Genomic DNA, 14,611 nt, shown 5'->3' on the forward strand with positions numbered 1-14,611 from the left:
AAACGATGATCAGTCACGGCACCTTAGCCATACAGTCTCTTAAACATCCTAAACATAAAATCTTGACGTTGATTTAAACAAAAAGAAGCAATATGACGCATGACCTGCTCTTTTATTAGCGCATAAAACAGACTATATGGTATATTATAATGCACAAAAAAAACATATTAAGGCTTCATTTTTTTGCACTTTTTAGATTTTGCTTGACTGTATTGTTTCTCTTCACATGCCGGCCCATGCACGAAATAAGTCCTTTTGGCAGAGAGGCATAGCGCAGCGTGGATCTTGTAGCACTCTCTATGTTATTATCGTGATCAGTGCTGATTGCTGATTGTTATGGTGTTTGCACCTCTCGTCTATTCAACCCATGCTGTGTGTTTGGCCAGTGCTGATTGTGTTGATGCTAACACCCCCCCTCCTCTTACCTTCCTAATGGAGAAGAGGCCCAAACACAGAAGAGCAGATGAGAGCCGGAGCCCCACCAGACATAATGAACACCGAACAATCAAGACCATCAGTCGACGAGAGAGAGACAAAAAAGTCAAGTAGCTCTATGAGTACAGCGGTCCCCGCCCCCCCCCCGAAAACAGCTTCAATTTCCTTTACCTCTCCTTTCCACCTTAAATCACGTAGAGAGGGATGTTTTGGAAGATAATACATCGCCGTCTTGTTCTTTGAGTGGCAGCGTGGAGACTTTTATACTTATTTCCAGATCAGACGGCGAATGGAATCTTTTATCCCGTGCTTGTTTTTAATCAACGCTAACAAAAGGGAAGACAGTGGAGAGAGTTTGACCCGCTGTGTTGGGGGACCAAGCTCTTTCTGTGGTCACTTTGTCCTTGATTTTGTTCTGTTATTTGTTTTGCTCTTTTAATCTCAGCCAAGTCAATAATATTCTTTGTTGTCTGAAAATGGTGTGTCGGAAAAAAAGGTCTCCCTCTTTTGTTGAAATTACCTGCCTGTGACTTCTCTCTCCTCAGTACTCGGGATGAAGTAATCATTAAATGTTGTTTTCTGGCCGCAATTACTTTCCATTGCATTGGGTCAAACACAGCATGGATGGAGAAGAGAGCGAGGTGGAGAAGGGTGGGGGTTGTGGGAGGAAAAAGAGGAGATACGAGACGTTTGATTTGTGAGTCATTCAGCAAAAGAAGATATTTGTAAGAATTTGTTTAAGTACATACAAAAAATTAACTTGTGTCATTAAAACTAATTACATTTGAAGAGGAAGTGACATCATTCAAGCTTTCCCCATTTTTTTTTCATTTTAAACTGTTTCGCCCATCAGATTCCCTCCAGTTCCGAATATCTTTTATTAGCACATGTGTTAAAATAATGTTCGAAATAATAGAAATTTCAACTTTAAACATCACGTTCAAAAATTAAAAGCCATCTATCTCATTGAATGATTTATAAAGTAGGCAATGTGGGCCTGTTCGAGAGCTCGGCTGATATACGTACAGCAAAGACCTGCAGACTCTCCACTGTGATTCAGCCATTGTGACTGCTATAAATGAACAAATCACTTTTTCATTGCCGCAATGTGAAATACGCGTCTTAATTTAAACTGTGTTGAAGTGCTGTCAGTAGACTCCACCCTATTGAGAGAGCTGGCATATTTCATACTAGCCAGCTCATGAAATTTAAAGCATCCTATTACTGCCACTGAGGTTTTTATTTCAAACGAATTAAAGGTCCAGTTTAGGAAATATGCTGTCATCTAGTGGTGAGGTTGCTAATTGCAAATAAAGGCTTGCCCCTCCCTTTTGAAGCACTATTGTGCGTGACACAGGACTAAGATGTCGTTGCATTTTCACATCTTCACCAATGGAGATAAAGTATTTACGAAACACACTCTGTAGTGCAGTTTGTCCGTTTAGGGCTACCATAGAAACAACATTGCGAATTCCATGATAGGGGACACGCTGTGATAGAAATAGCTCATTCTAAGGTAATAAAAACATTACGCTTCATTATGTTAGGTCTTTATATACCTCTGTATATGATATTACATTTCTGTCAATAGATCCTTCAAAAAATTAACCTTTAAATCAAGTAGGTTTGAAAAAAATACTTAAATACTATTTCACAGTATTTGTAGTCTTAATTAATGTAGTCCAGACCCATCAAAATATTTTATTATGTAAAATAAATATAGAAAACACTGTAACTGGATGATTATAATAAAAAATCTACTTTTTGTCAGTAACAAAGCCTGGGTCACCGTTGTTATTATGTATCTGTAAAGTATGACAACATTCTTAGAAAGTGTGAATGCTGTAATCCTGTGTAGGCTTGGATGCTGTGAATACGCTCGTATTGTCGACTATATTTGTTGTGCAGGTGTGAAAAATGATAAACAAGTGGGGAATTGGGAAGATGCAAGTCTGAACATTCGCCAAGCAAAAGTTGATGCTTCCGCAAGCAAGTTGTTCTTTTTTCACTGCGAAAAATATCCTTCTTTTGTGCCAGATTTTCATTCAAACACAGGAATTGAACATGTGCTGCCCTGAAGTTTAGTGCGGCGGATTAACAGATGGTGGGATGTGTACTTTACGTATTTGGGGGGCCATTATTCAAAAACATACTCTGTCGTCTGCTGGACCCCAGAGCAACTCAGCTGTGCAATTGTGAATTACAGCTTCCTTCGGAAATTGTCATGCTGTTCTGTCTATTAGTTATTTCATCTCAACAAGGGTATTTTCCCTCGTGTGCTTTATATAGAATTCCACAGCTCTTATGAAGTAATTAATTACACTGATTAGCAAGTCAGGAAACTATTTTATCAAGATGATTTATACAATTTATATATGAGGTATTCGTGATAATGATTTATAGAATTTGTGTTACTTTTAGATTTATTTAGCAAAATTGATGACTCACCCAGACACATGTTAATAGTAAACACGTTGGCTTCTTACATTTTTTAAACTATTCTACTGCTTTTTACAAATTTTTTAAATGTCATACTGTATATTGGTGTCACCATCAGTTTTAACGTTCGAAAACAACACTTCCCTTCCACCTGAAAAAACTGGTGTGTGTAATATGTCTTTGAATTTTGGGGTAAAACTTTACAATATGCTGTATTTGTTAATATTAATTAATGCATTAGCTAAAATGAACAAACAATGTGTTATGATCCTGTCCTCCTTGTCAGACGTTTTAAAGTTTTGTGGACAAGGTTGTGACAGTACCGTGTCTTTTGTGCTTGTCGTGTTATGTGTGCCTTGGCTCCGCCCCCTCGCTCACGTCTATCTTCCCATTAGTGTTTCATTCCCTTCACCTGCCCATTGTGGGAAAAACTTTGTTATGAGTCCTTTATTATTTATAGTTTACCCCCATCGTGGATTTTTCTTTAATAAAGCCTTTGTGCATAACTTCTGTCCTGCGTATGGGTTCTCTGTCAAAACTCCTGACACAGTGAACAGTACACCGTAAATAACTCATAACTCTGTTTTTCGCAGCTTTTCCACATATAATGTCCAAAAAACTTTTTTACTTTTGTAATTTACAGAACTTTACAGTTTTACATGATTTTATACCATATGGCCAATAACAGTCAAATCACAGAAATAGACCATTTACAAGAAAAACATAAAAATGTTATTTTACGATGAAAAAACGTTTACAGAATATTTCTCGTGCCCCAGATGCCGAAAATTTTCTGTTTTTTCCAGATTTTTTTATATTGTACTTTTACAGCATTTTTTTTTACTGAGTTCTAGTCATTTTCTTGTCAAATTAAAGCATTTATTAATTCATTTTAAAGTACAACTTGTATCTGTTAACATTAGTTATATTAACAAGACCAAGAGTATTGACATTAACTATTAAAAAAATGTCTCTGCACATTGCATAAGAGCTATATTGCTCATTGTTAGTTCATGCTAGCTAATACCTTTACAAATACAGTTACAAATACAAAGTGTAAGAGAGACCTTAACAGTTTTTCGATTCTAAACTTGATAATTACAATGTGTCACATAGTTGTCATCAAAATGACTTTGCAAGGTCTAGCAATGCAAGTGCTCAAATACAGAAGTCTCAGCAGTGCATAAAATATGCCATATAGCTCCATGCATCTTGGAATTTCCTTAACATATTGCAGTCGCCGGAGTGTTGCATGCCCTTGGCCTCCGGTTGTAATTTATTTTTGCGATGCATGTCACAGTTTACATCCCACTGTACATTTGTACATTTGGGACTTCATGAATATATAATAGCAGAGAGCGGTGTGAAATCATACGGATCTCCTCTGCAAAAGTAAAAGTGTAAATCACTCATAAGCAGCGATGAAATATGAGAGTGCTGTTGGAGTGGGGCTGGTGATGAAATGCATCTAGCCTGCAGTAAGTGGCCTTTCCCTGATTCATGAGAATGAAAAGTGGGGCTCTTATTTCACCTGATGGTTGTGTCCAACCCTTGAGTGAAAAATGGCATCTTTCCCCTTGTAAAACACCCATGGGGTTAAATAGCTCCATTATTATTAATGATCATCCCTTTGCCAATCTAGATGTAGAGTCAGAGTGGGTGTGTAATGAAATGATAAAGTCCATGTAATTACAAACTCAATTATTATCTTTCAAATTTCATTTACTGTAGTTAGTCGGTACTGGATTAGTTTGGAGCCCGTGCCCTTTGTTTAATATATATGACAGACGTACATGGACATGCAGTGTACAGTATATCAATTCCTCCCAATTTATGTGGAGCAAGAAAGTCCAGTTGTAACCAGCCTAAGTTGTAGGATGGTTAAACTGTAATCGTATCTTTAACTTCGCACTGATATTCTATCCTGCCTTGTTCTTTTTCTTTCCCAGTGGGTTCCAGCTCCACTGACATCAAGAGCACCAATTAAACGGATGTAGAATTTGCATATATGGCTGAAATGATACTAAACTTTGATCAAATATGCCACAGTGTACCCCCTCTGTGGATATGTTTTGGCTTAACGAACTTTATTAGGACTCATTACTTGATCATTTGCATTTCTGAAACACAACCCTTAAACTTATACTATGAGCTCTTGTGAAACTTTCATTTGTGCTGTTCTACAAAGACTGTTTCTTCTCATCGAATGCAAAAAGCCACACTGAAGGTTATCTTCTAGAAATCTAATTACAAATGAAATTTATTGGGGTCGTTCTATAAATATAATGTGGGATCTCATCTGTCTTCAATAGAAGGCACCATTTCTTATTTTCATAGTATAACCTCCACAATACCACCACTACATTTGGAAAAAGCCAAAAAACTGGTATTCAAAAATAAAACTTTAGTTTAACTTCAACTTTTATAGTTTGTCTTAATTTATATTTAAGATATTTGGCTATTGTTAAAAAAATAAATTCCTTGTGATATACTTTATTTTATGTGTGCGAAAAAACATTTCAACTACCCATTAGTAGAACTCCTTTCAAAAAGGCTTTATATTGCATTATAATTTGCAGTGTTACACTTATTTTAACAGCAAATTTTCTATGAAATGTTTTGTGTCTATGAAAATGTGTGTACAGTATACTTATACCATGTAATTAGTAGTTTTTGGCTTTCCTGTTGAATATGTTAACTGATGTCAAGTTACTGTACACTGTGTAATATCCAGTGAAGGTTAATACAGTAAATACATTAAGGGTACACAAGGGTACAAAAAACAAAATTCTGAATTTACATAAAAAAGTATTATGCTGTATTGTCAGAAAATTAGCAGTATCATTGAATTACTAAACCATCTTATTTGCATATAGCTTTACTTTTCTTAACTTTGTCATATTGCTGGACATTCACACTGCGTCGCCAAGGGTCACTGTCACTCATGTTGCCCGTATCCGCCAACTCCCTTTGAAACTGAATGACTTTAGGCCTCTTCTTTGCAGCAGACTGTTGTCAGTGTCTACGCCCTTTGAAACCTGTAAAACACTTTTGCAAGAAAATTACATTTAGTTCATTAAAATTCAAAGCAGACTTCCCTCTTGTGACATAAAGCTCACAGCTTCACGCAGAAACATGCTGTAGGTGGTACAGAGCCTGGTTTCTTAAGCTCGACGGTCTACCAGATAATGTTTAGACAGGCGAGGGAGAGAGAGCGAAAGGGAGAGAGATGATGTTCTATATTTATGCAATTAGCCCTCTAATTGGTAGTAATGGGTTTGCACATGCTAACATAATGACTTGAGTAATCATCTCTGTGGCATCCTTGATGTAAATCCCATCAAGATATATTCAGGTCGTGCTGCTTTGCTTAACAGCCCTGTCACAAACTGTCACTTGTGCGTATTGTCTCATGCCAGCTTGTCATTGTACTATAAGTTGTGTGTTTTATTCTAGTGTCTGGTTGGGCTGTCATTAGGGGGACAATCAGAATAATTGTCCTGGACTGATGCAAAGATCCTCTATGCTATTCAATCGCAACAACATAGACAAACATGGCCCAAAGCGGTTGACCTCCGTAAAGGATCAATAACTGTCCAGTAGTTTTCATTTAATTTAAAACAATCATTATACAATAAAATATTAATATAGATTGTTCTTTAATGAGCCACTAGCTCGACTGATTGAGCGTCTATATACTGTATAGTACATACTGGACCTGGTGGACAGGTGTCCCGCTTGTGAAAAAATGTTGTCTTGGGCCCTTTGATGCTTTGCACAGATCCTGTTTTCTGGCTTGAAATGTTCAATTCTCTCAAATACTGTTGTTTGTGTTTCGTTTTTGGAAATGCCATATGTCACATCCTAAGCTAGTCTTTATTGTTCATGTTAATTGTTTGTTTTCCCGAACACTTCAGGAGCTTTTCTTGTTGTTATTTTCTTTCCCCAAGGATAGCACTGTCGTGCAGTCTGGTACGTCTTTGCAGATAGCGAGATGTAACAAACCCCACAATGTTCAGCTTTCAATGCTCACTTTCTAATGCGTTAACTTCATAGGTTAAAGAAGATCAAGACTGTTTTCTTCGCTTAAAGAACAATTAAACTGAGATCTTTGAACAAAAGACAAGGCCTTTGCCGTCCTTAATTCAGGAGCTATCTTATTATCAACCTGTGGGCCAATCTCTGACAACAGTGTCGGACAATGTTTGCCGGGGAAGATTGAAAATATCTTCAAGCTCGTTCGCACTGCTGTAATTACAAGTCTGAATCAACCCGGGCCCGAATCAATAACCGCTGGGCATTTTGCAAAATGTTTCATTCTACAGACAATTTGCTTTAAATGCGAGCTGTTATTAGAACCCCTATTACTCTCCGAGTAAATAGGTTTGACATTTTAAGAGTATATTTTGCGATAATGTAAATAATCATTTGGCCCACGCAGCATTCAATTTTACAAAGCCATCAGCAGGAGATCTTTGTGATGGAATTAAAAAATATTTCACCCCCAAATGCAAGGTTTGCCAACAAGCATTTAGGCGTGTTGAGACCTGAGCGTGTGGGGTCTGATCCTTTTTAAAAGCTCAACGGGAGAGTAGCGATTCCCACTGAATACAAAAAGCACTTAAACAGCGTCTCTGCCTCCGGCTGGCGAAAGCATTCAGCGCTGTCATACACATCAGTCAAGCTATACCGGTCCCCACAGAGGAGAAACTGATAGGCTATGGACTGCATCTTTGGCGCTGTTTAATGTGAAATATCACATGCAAAAAATAGTAGCTCTCCTGGCTGTTGACACTGCGCCACTGACAGCTCGTGCTGTGCCTTTGTACGCTGGAAAGTGGTGCGGTTCCAAAGCACCTTTCACATTATGTAATTACACACACACTCTCTCCGCTGTTTGCTGCTATTACCTACTAAACTCACACACATACGCACATGCTGACATGTCTGCGTAATCCTGAGAGAATGCATCGGGCTGCTACGGTACATGCGGCCTCATGCATGAATCTGTCCAGTGTGGCATGATGCGCTTGGTCCTCAGAAGAACAATGGCTCGAAAAGACACCTCCAATTTTCAAAGCAGCTCTGGGCTGATTTACGGGATGCTCAGAGAGCGACCTGGCCAAGACTCATTCTGCTTGCTCAGAGAGTGAGTGAGCAGCATCATTTTTCCTTAATGAAGTTAGTGACCCTTTGAAAGGTGACACGTTTACCGCTCCACTGATTTATGCACTGATGCTCTGAGGCACAGTGTAGCACAGCAGACCAGGATGATAGAGCCACATCTCTCTCTTTGTGTCTCTCTTGTTTCTTCCTCTTAATTCTTTTTCTGCACCTGCAGAAGTGCTTTTTCAAGCTTTTTCTTTTTTTTCTATATAGATTCTGTACAAAATACTGCATTGTGGAGGTCTTTTTTTACAGTAATAATGTAATATAGCAGTATATTGAATTACATCTCATCATCATCAAAGCTGACGTTGAAAAGGATGCTAGACTTTTATCAGATATTACTTTGAAAAAGAAATTCAATTATTTTTAATCAAGTGGTGCTAATGTCATTTAGGTGGATGTATGATGTATTCCCCTCCATGGGTGTTGCTGATCACATGGTCATGTTCCACAGATTTTAACGGACATGGTGTCCGAATGTCTTGTTAAAATCGCATGTTTTTATTAAGTGGCATCCATACAGTGGCCAAAAAGTATGTCCAACTTTGGACAATTGCCATCTTCACTCTTTGCTTAAATATTTTATTAAAGATGCATGAAAATGAAATGCATGTTTCATGCTTGTGTTTTGAGTATATACTGGAGACTATATTGTCAGCTTTGTTTAAATGTATGTCAATAAATTTGAATTATATTAAATTATATAAAATATAAATTATATTATATTATGACATCTATGTGTGTATATTTATATGCTATATATATGACATTTACATATATATATATATATATATATATATCAAGTTGTGTCGAATATATATCAAATATGTCAAGTTTATGCATTTTTTTTGTAAGTCTACTTAATTTCAAAAACGTGACACAAAAAAGTGAATCCTACAGTTGTTTTTCAGCGTATATGTATTCCATATTTACAAAATAAATATATACAAAAAGTGTAAATATTTATTTTTTGTGTATTAGATTGCAATTTGTATATTTATATATATATTTAAATATTTACAATTTAAAACTTTGTGTTTTGTATTTCTGGATTAAGGAAAACATAATACAAAACAGCAATAACAGTACTGTCTCATGGTAGAAAATAAAAATATCCCAGGCATGCCAAGCATGTGCAGGAAAATCAGACCCAGTCCCTTTCAATTATTTCTAACATCTTAACTTATGCAAATATGCTAAATAATTTCTACATGACAGCTCAGGGTGGAGGCCTGCAGGAGCAAAGCGATGTTTGGGCAGGGCTTCCTTTCCTTTTTTACTTGGTTAAGATATACATACGACACCGCAGGGCTGCTGCTTGTCTCCGCCAGCGCTGTTTTACATTCTAATTATTGGAGTTGACAGTTTTTATGACTGAGGCTCAAAAGTGAGGCCTTTCCTTGGCACGACTCGCATGTGATGTCAGAGCAGGTTTAATGAGATAAAAAAGTTCTGTACTTTACTGTTTCCTGCGGATCGCATTCTTCATCACGTTCTTGCAGCGGCGTTACTAATACGTGTCAAATATGTGAACAAGTAGACGGTGCGGTATGAATGACTGTGTGTTCTGTTTGATTTCTCGTAATTGCTTGGTTTGAGTGGAAGTAAGGTGTGCACGTTGACAGTGATTAAAATAAACAATGTGTTTTTTTAGCTGTTCATGAATTCTTTATTTGTAAAAAGCCAATCTCAGATGCAAACAACACAAGCTTTTTTTAAAGGTTTAATTAAACCACGGGGAATTCACTGCATATTGTAGGTAAACATTTAGGACCATGGGAATACTATTCAAATTAAAAGAACCGGTGTTGTTTTTCTCATTATGAGATGAATTAAAGATTCATCACTGCCTTTCATTTTTCTATAAAAGCTGACATTTACAGGTCATTTTTAGACTTTATTCTATAAACCTTTTATGCTATTCAAGTGCTTTAACAATGAGAGAAAATTGCATTGATTTTTCCTACAGTTTCCAACTGAGCTAACTTTTGCATTTTTCATCCTTCACAGCTATAGAAATAAACCTGCAGAAGGCTTTGGCTGAGGCCTCAGAGACCTGCACCCAGGAATGTCTGATCCTGGGTCATTCTGACAGTTGCTGGATGCCTCCAGCGTTGACCCAGTTCCAGACGTCAGGTGCCGCCACTCTGCCCTCCTTCGGTTTTCAGCAAAGCTGGATGCGGGGGACCAAGGCAGATGGGCGTCACACCCTCGGCAGGTCAGTGCCCAAAGATGATCTGGACAAAGGGAGCAACCGGCCCCACTTCTACCACACACTTGAGAGACACTGTAGCAAGAAAGAAGATCCCGTCAAGGTCATCCCTCTAGCCAGCTTTTCAGCCACGTCCAGTCCCCAGACGTCCATGAGCGCTGGTTCCTCCGTCTTCCTGAGTGAGCATCAGCTGTAGAAGCGCCACACCGGCCCTCGGAACGAGGCCTCAGAGCACGGCTGAAACAGAATAGCTGACGGATTCTGACGATTATTAGCATATGTCACCTTTTACGACAGCTGAGACGTGATGTTTTTTTAAATGTGGGATTAAAGGAGGTTTAGAGCGAAGGACAGAAGCATCCTCTATGAAATGGAGTACATATAAAGTAGACAAACGGTAGATCTAGACCAAAGTAGCTCTTCAAGTAAAAAAAATAAACAAAAAAGAGAGTAAAAAAAAGATGTGTGTCTGTTTGTTAGTAACAGATTAGTGGCAAATGAATTAAGCTTTGTTGTGGATCAAAAGGGATGATATATACATAATGATTTTATTGCCGCCTCTTAAATGCAACTTGACATAGTGAATTACTACTAAGTGTATGCTATTGAAAGAAAGCATTGTATTCGTTTACATGCACACCAATATTCCTAATTATGCATTTTTTATTAAGAAAAATAAACAAATTCAAGCACAAGTTCTGTTTAGTTTATAAAAAAACAACGTGTGGATAATGCACATTATCTGCAAACGGTTTTAATTGGCGCTCACTTACCGCCATGTTTTCTCTGTGAATTCATACACACTCGTAAACCGAACAATAAAAGTTAATTCCCAGTAAAACTTCGACTCTGGGTTAAGAACCACATGCGGAATATTATGATGCATGTAAACGCAGTCAATAAGGTTAAGTGTTATGTGTGAACGCTGGGTGACTGCGATATTTCTTTGGCTTCGGTGAGGTGCAGCTGAGTTTCCGCCCAAGTCACTTTTATTCCTGGTGATTGTTCCTGTCCCCTGAGTGTGCCGCTTTCACTGTCAAGAGTACCGCTAAGCCTCTCTGTAAAAATTAGCCTTGCTCTGTGTTAACACGTAGAAACTTTTATATATTCGTTGGCGTTTTTCTCCCTCATGAGCTCAGAGCTACCCTCTGAAGTTCAGTTTGTTGGTAGCTCCCACATATCTGACACCCTTTGTCTCCCATAATAAGCAACCCACTTATTTTCAACATTATCTCATTAGCTGAGCCTGGGAAGGCGCGGACGGCTAAAAAGACACCCTTTGTTTTTTTTTCTCCCCTATATCAACCTTTCTTATTCATATATATAAAATGTTTGCGCCGTTATAAGTGCTATGGAACCAATTACGAGAATCTCCCAATAGTATAATTACTTTGATCAGTAATCACCGTACAGGCTATGGAAGCAGACTACCGTTTTATAATAGTATAATTGGACACCTTTGTGTGCGGACGTGCGTGTGCTCGCGTGCTTGTGACCTAAATGGTGCATACTAAAAACTCATGAAAAGCGCAAGCATTAATATGATTTCTATATAATGATGTCAAAGATACAGCCTTAAGATTTAGATGTGCATTGTGTGGATGTCGACTAACTGATGTAAAAATCATGCCGCATTATAGTCAAAAGCGTATTCAAACACAACTCCCACCAATACGTTATTCAACAAAGAGCCCGTGCTGGTTGAAAAACCAGCGTGAAATTTTTATTCAGCAACACTTTTCCTTAGTATATACTGATGACACAGAAATATTTGGGTCAGTGATCCAAAAAATTACTTCACTGTAAGATAGTGAACGATGCAGTGGCAGGAAGTTTGCTTGCGGTGCGCCACAGCGCGACGTGTTGCTCTTTGATGCGAGAGAACTGACAATCACCCCGGCAGATGTTCCCTCAACAACAGTAGCTTATAAAATCTGTCAGACATTCTTGATTAAGAGGAATAATTGCAGTGCGGAACTCTATCAAGGGATGCAGACTGTGCCCCGGTCGTATACTTGAAAGACTCACTCGTCTGCTAGCTGTGACAGTATCGTTCGGACAAGATTATTGAGTGACAGTGAAAAGACGACCTCGCTCTTCTAATCTATAGATCACCGAACCGTGAAAGACAAGGTCCGAAATACTAACGTCGGCCTTGGCGTCCGTGCTGCACACCACAGCTTGAAAATCTCTTTCAAAACAAACGGATGAAAGGTATTTTGGAGCTCCCCATAAGTAACGAGAGTGAATGTTGAAGAACAGAGCAAAACTTATGAAATAAGTCATTCTGTTTGTGTATTCCCTTTATATTCTCGAAGATAGACGCACTTGAAAATAAACATTTACTGAAGTCAGAAATGGACACTTTGGAATAGTGGAGCAGCTACATTAGTGCCAAAGCTTTACAGAGAGAAAAGACAAAAAGATGTGTGTGTGTGTGTTAGGAAAGAAAACAAGACTGTTTGTGATAAATAAATGCATAAAAGGTCTCAATATGCATGATTAATCTGCCCCCTAGCACTTTTGTACTTTTCTAAAAACTTTCTTTCCCAATCTACAATGTAAACAACCTTGATAATGAGGTGTTTCTTTTCCTCTGATATTTTTGATATCTTTGATTTAGTGACGTTGGATTGCTGGAAAATACGATGACAGATCCTCTCAGTATCTTCATTTGCATGTGGTTCTAGTTGACCTCTGCTGGCTGCTCGTGTTGCGTGCCGCTCCAGTCCCGCTCTGACACTAATCTGCAGCTCCGTGCTGTCACGCGGTCATCTCCCTTGGGTCATGTTATACTTTGGAACTTGCGCCGACAGGAATGAAGGATCATAATGGCAACACTCTTTCAGCACGTCTACGCGCAAATCAAACCGGTTCATTACCATAAAAAACAAGGAAAGGTTAAAGTGTACATAGATATACTTAACAGTAACCCCGGGACATGAATTTTAACACACCATATATGTAAACAAAAGGAAATGTGGTTTCTACTTACTGAAAATAGTCCAATTTATTGATAAAACGACAACCGTGACAAAATGTACAGTATGAAAAATGAGAGGACAATCTCTGTTGTGATCTATTTAAAACATATGCATACTGTATATTATTCTATGTGTGAGCGTGTGTTTTTGTGTGTGTGTGCATGTATGTATACCGGCACGGAGCTGGCCATGAACATACTACGTATCTTGTATAGACTTTGAAAAGAATATAAAACTGCTGATACTGTATATGAAATCTGCTTGTAATTTAAAGATCATTTGTTGTATTTCATGGTTTCTTTACTGGAGGTGAGTTTTCACGTGCCGGCGGTTAAGCACTGATGAACGGTTCGAGTACTGTATATCTTGACATACCCCTGTAAGATAATCAAAAATCAAAGAAAAAAGGCTCATTTACATTTGATGTAATGGTTTTCTTGTCTTGAATTTTTCTTGAACCATTAAATATTGTGTATCTTTAGACGCCCTGTTGTGTGTCCTGTTATTTGAAAACTCGTCCTTACGGAGTGGAAAAAGCCTTGATGTAGAAAACAGGTGGCGGTGGAGAATACTAACAAAGGAGAAGAAAGAAACACGGTTCGGTTATGAACCTACTCGACCAGCCTCCATTAGGGAAACTGAACAACGTGCATACAAAATAGTGTCTGTTTGCAGGAAAAGCAGAGGGAACTCTGATTAAGTCTGTCTGCGCAGACAATAGCAGTTACGCGGCTGTTAGGGACATTGATTCAGTAGGAGGTGGAGTTCGTAAGCGCGTCTGAGACATTTTAGTAGAAAGGGAAGTGGCCACCTAGGTGGTTTCAAGAATAATTGGTGAGTCTGGGCATATAACCACCATTATCTCCTGTGCAAATGTGCCAGTACTGCAGCTTTGGAACGAACCCAAGGCAGAGGGGGGGGGACGAAGGAAGCCTTGAAAAGCAAATGAATAAAGACTATGCGAGCAAAACGTTCTGGACCGTCTGGATCAGGGGTGTCTTGGGTTATTTTGCGCCTTGGGAAATGGCAGAGGGGATTTTTGAACATGTGGCAATAATATATCCCTCGAGCATCTGCAGCAATATTAGGACACAGGTAGACAATAGTGTTCATCTTGATTAGAGCGTAGGTGGCGCTCTGTCGGATAAACCGATGAGCTGGTGAATTCTGCTGACTTCACGTTTTTGATGCTCAATGATATATTCTTTTAAAATGTATTCTTTAAATATTCTTTTACTTCTTTTTGCCCTCAACTCTTTCCTGCCATTCTCGCTGCTGCCTGCGGCGGATATCCAACCCGCCTACATCCAAGTGTGACGTCGGAAGTCACTCCCATGCCACGCCCAATACACAACTTTTCGACCCCTGATCC

At 38.5% G+C, this 14,611-nt stretch overlaps 1 protein-coding gene across 1 annotated transcript in view; it reads left to right on the plus strand.

The window, feature by feature from the left end:
- The window catches only part of pcdh11 (protocadherin 11), a 156,924-nt gene extending 143,239 nt beyond the window's left edge, over nt 1-13,685 (plus strand). The window contains exon 6 of the mRNA XM_056769768.1: nt 10,054-13,685. Within this exon, the coding sequence (XP_056625746.1) occupies nt 10,054-10,451 (398 nt within the window). The 3' untranslated portion in view covers nt 10,452-13,685. The remainder of the gene's footprint in view (nt 1-10,053) is intronic.
- The last annotated feature ends 926 nt before the right edge of the window (nt 13,686-14,611 follow it).

This window comes from Triplophysa dalaica, chromosome 16 (assembly GCF_015846415.1).
Source record: "Triplophysa dalaica isolate WHDGS20190420 chromosome 16, ASM1584641v1, whole genome shotgun sequence".
Classification (NCBI taxonomy): Eukaryota; Metazoa; Chordata; class Actinopteri; order Cypriniformes; family Nemacheilidae; genus Triplophysa; species Triplophysa dalaica.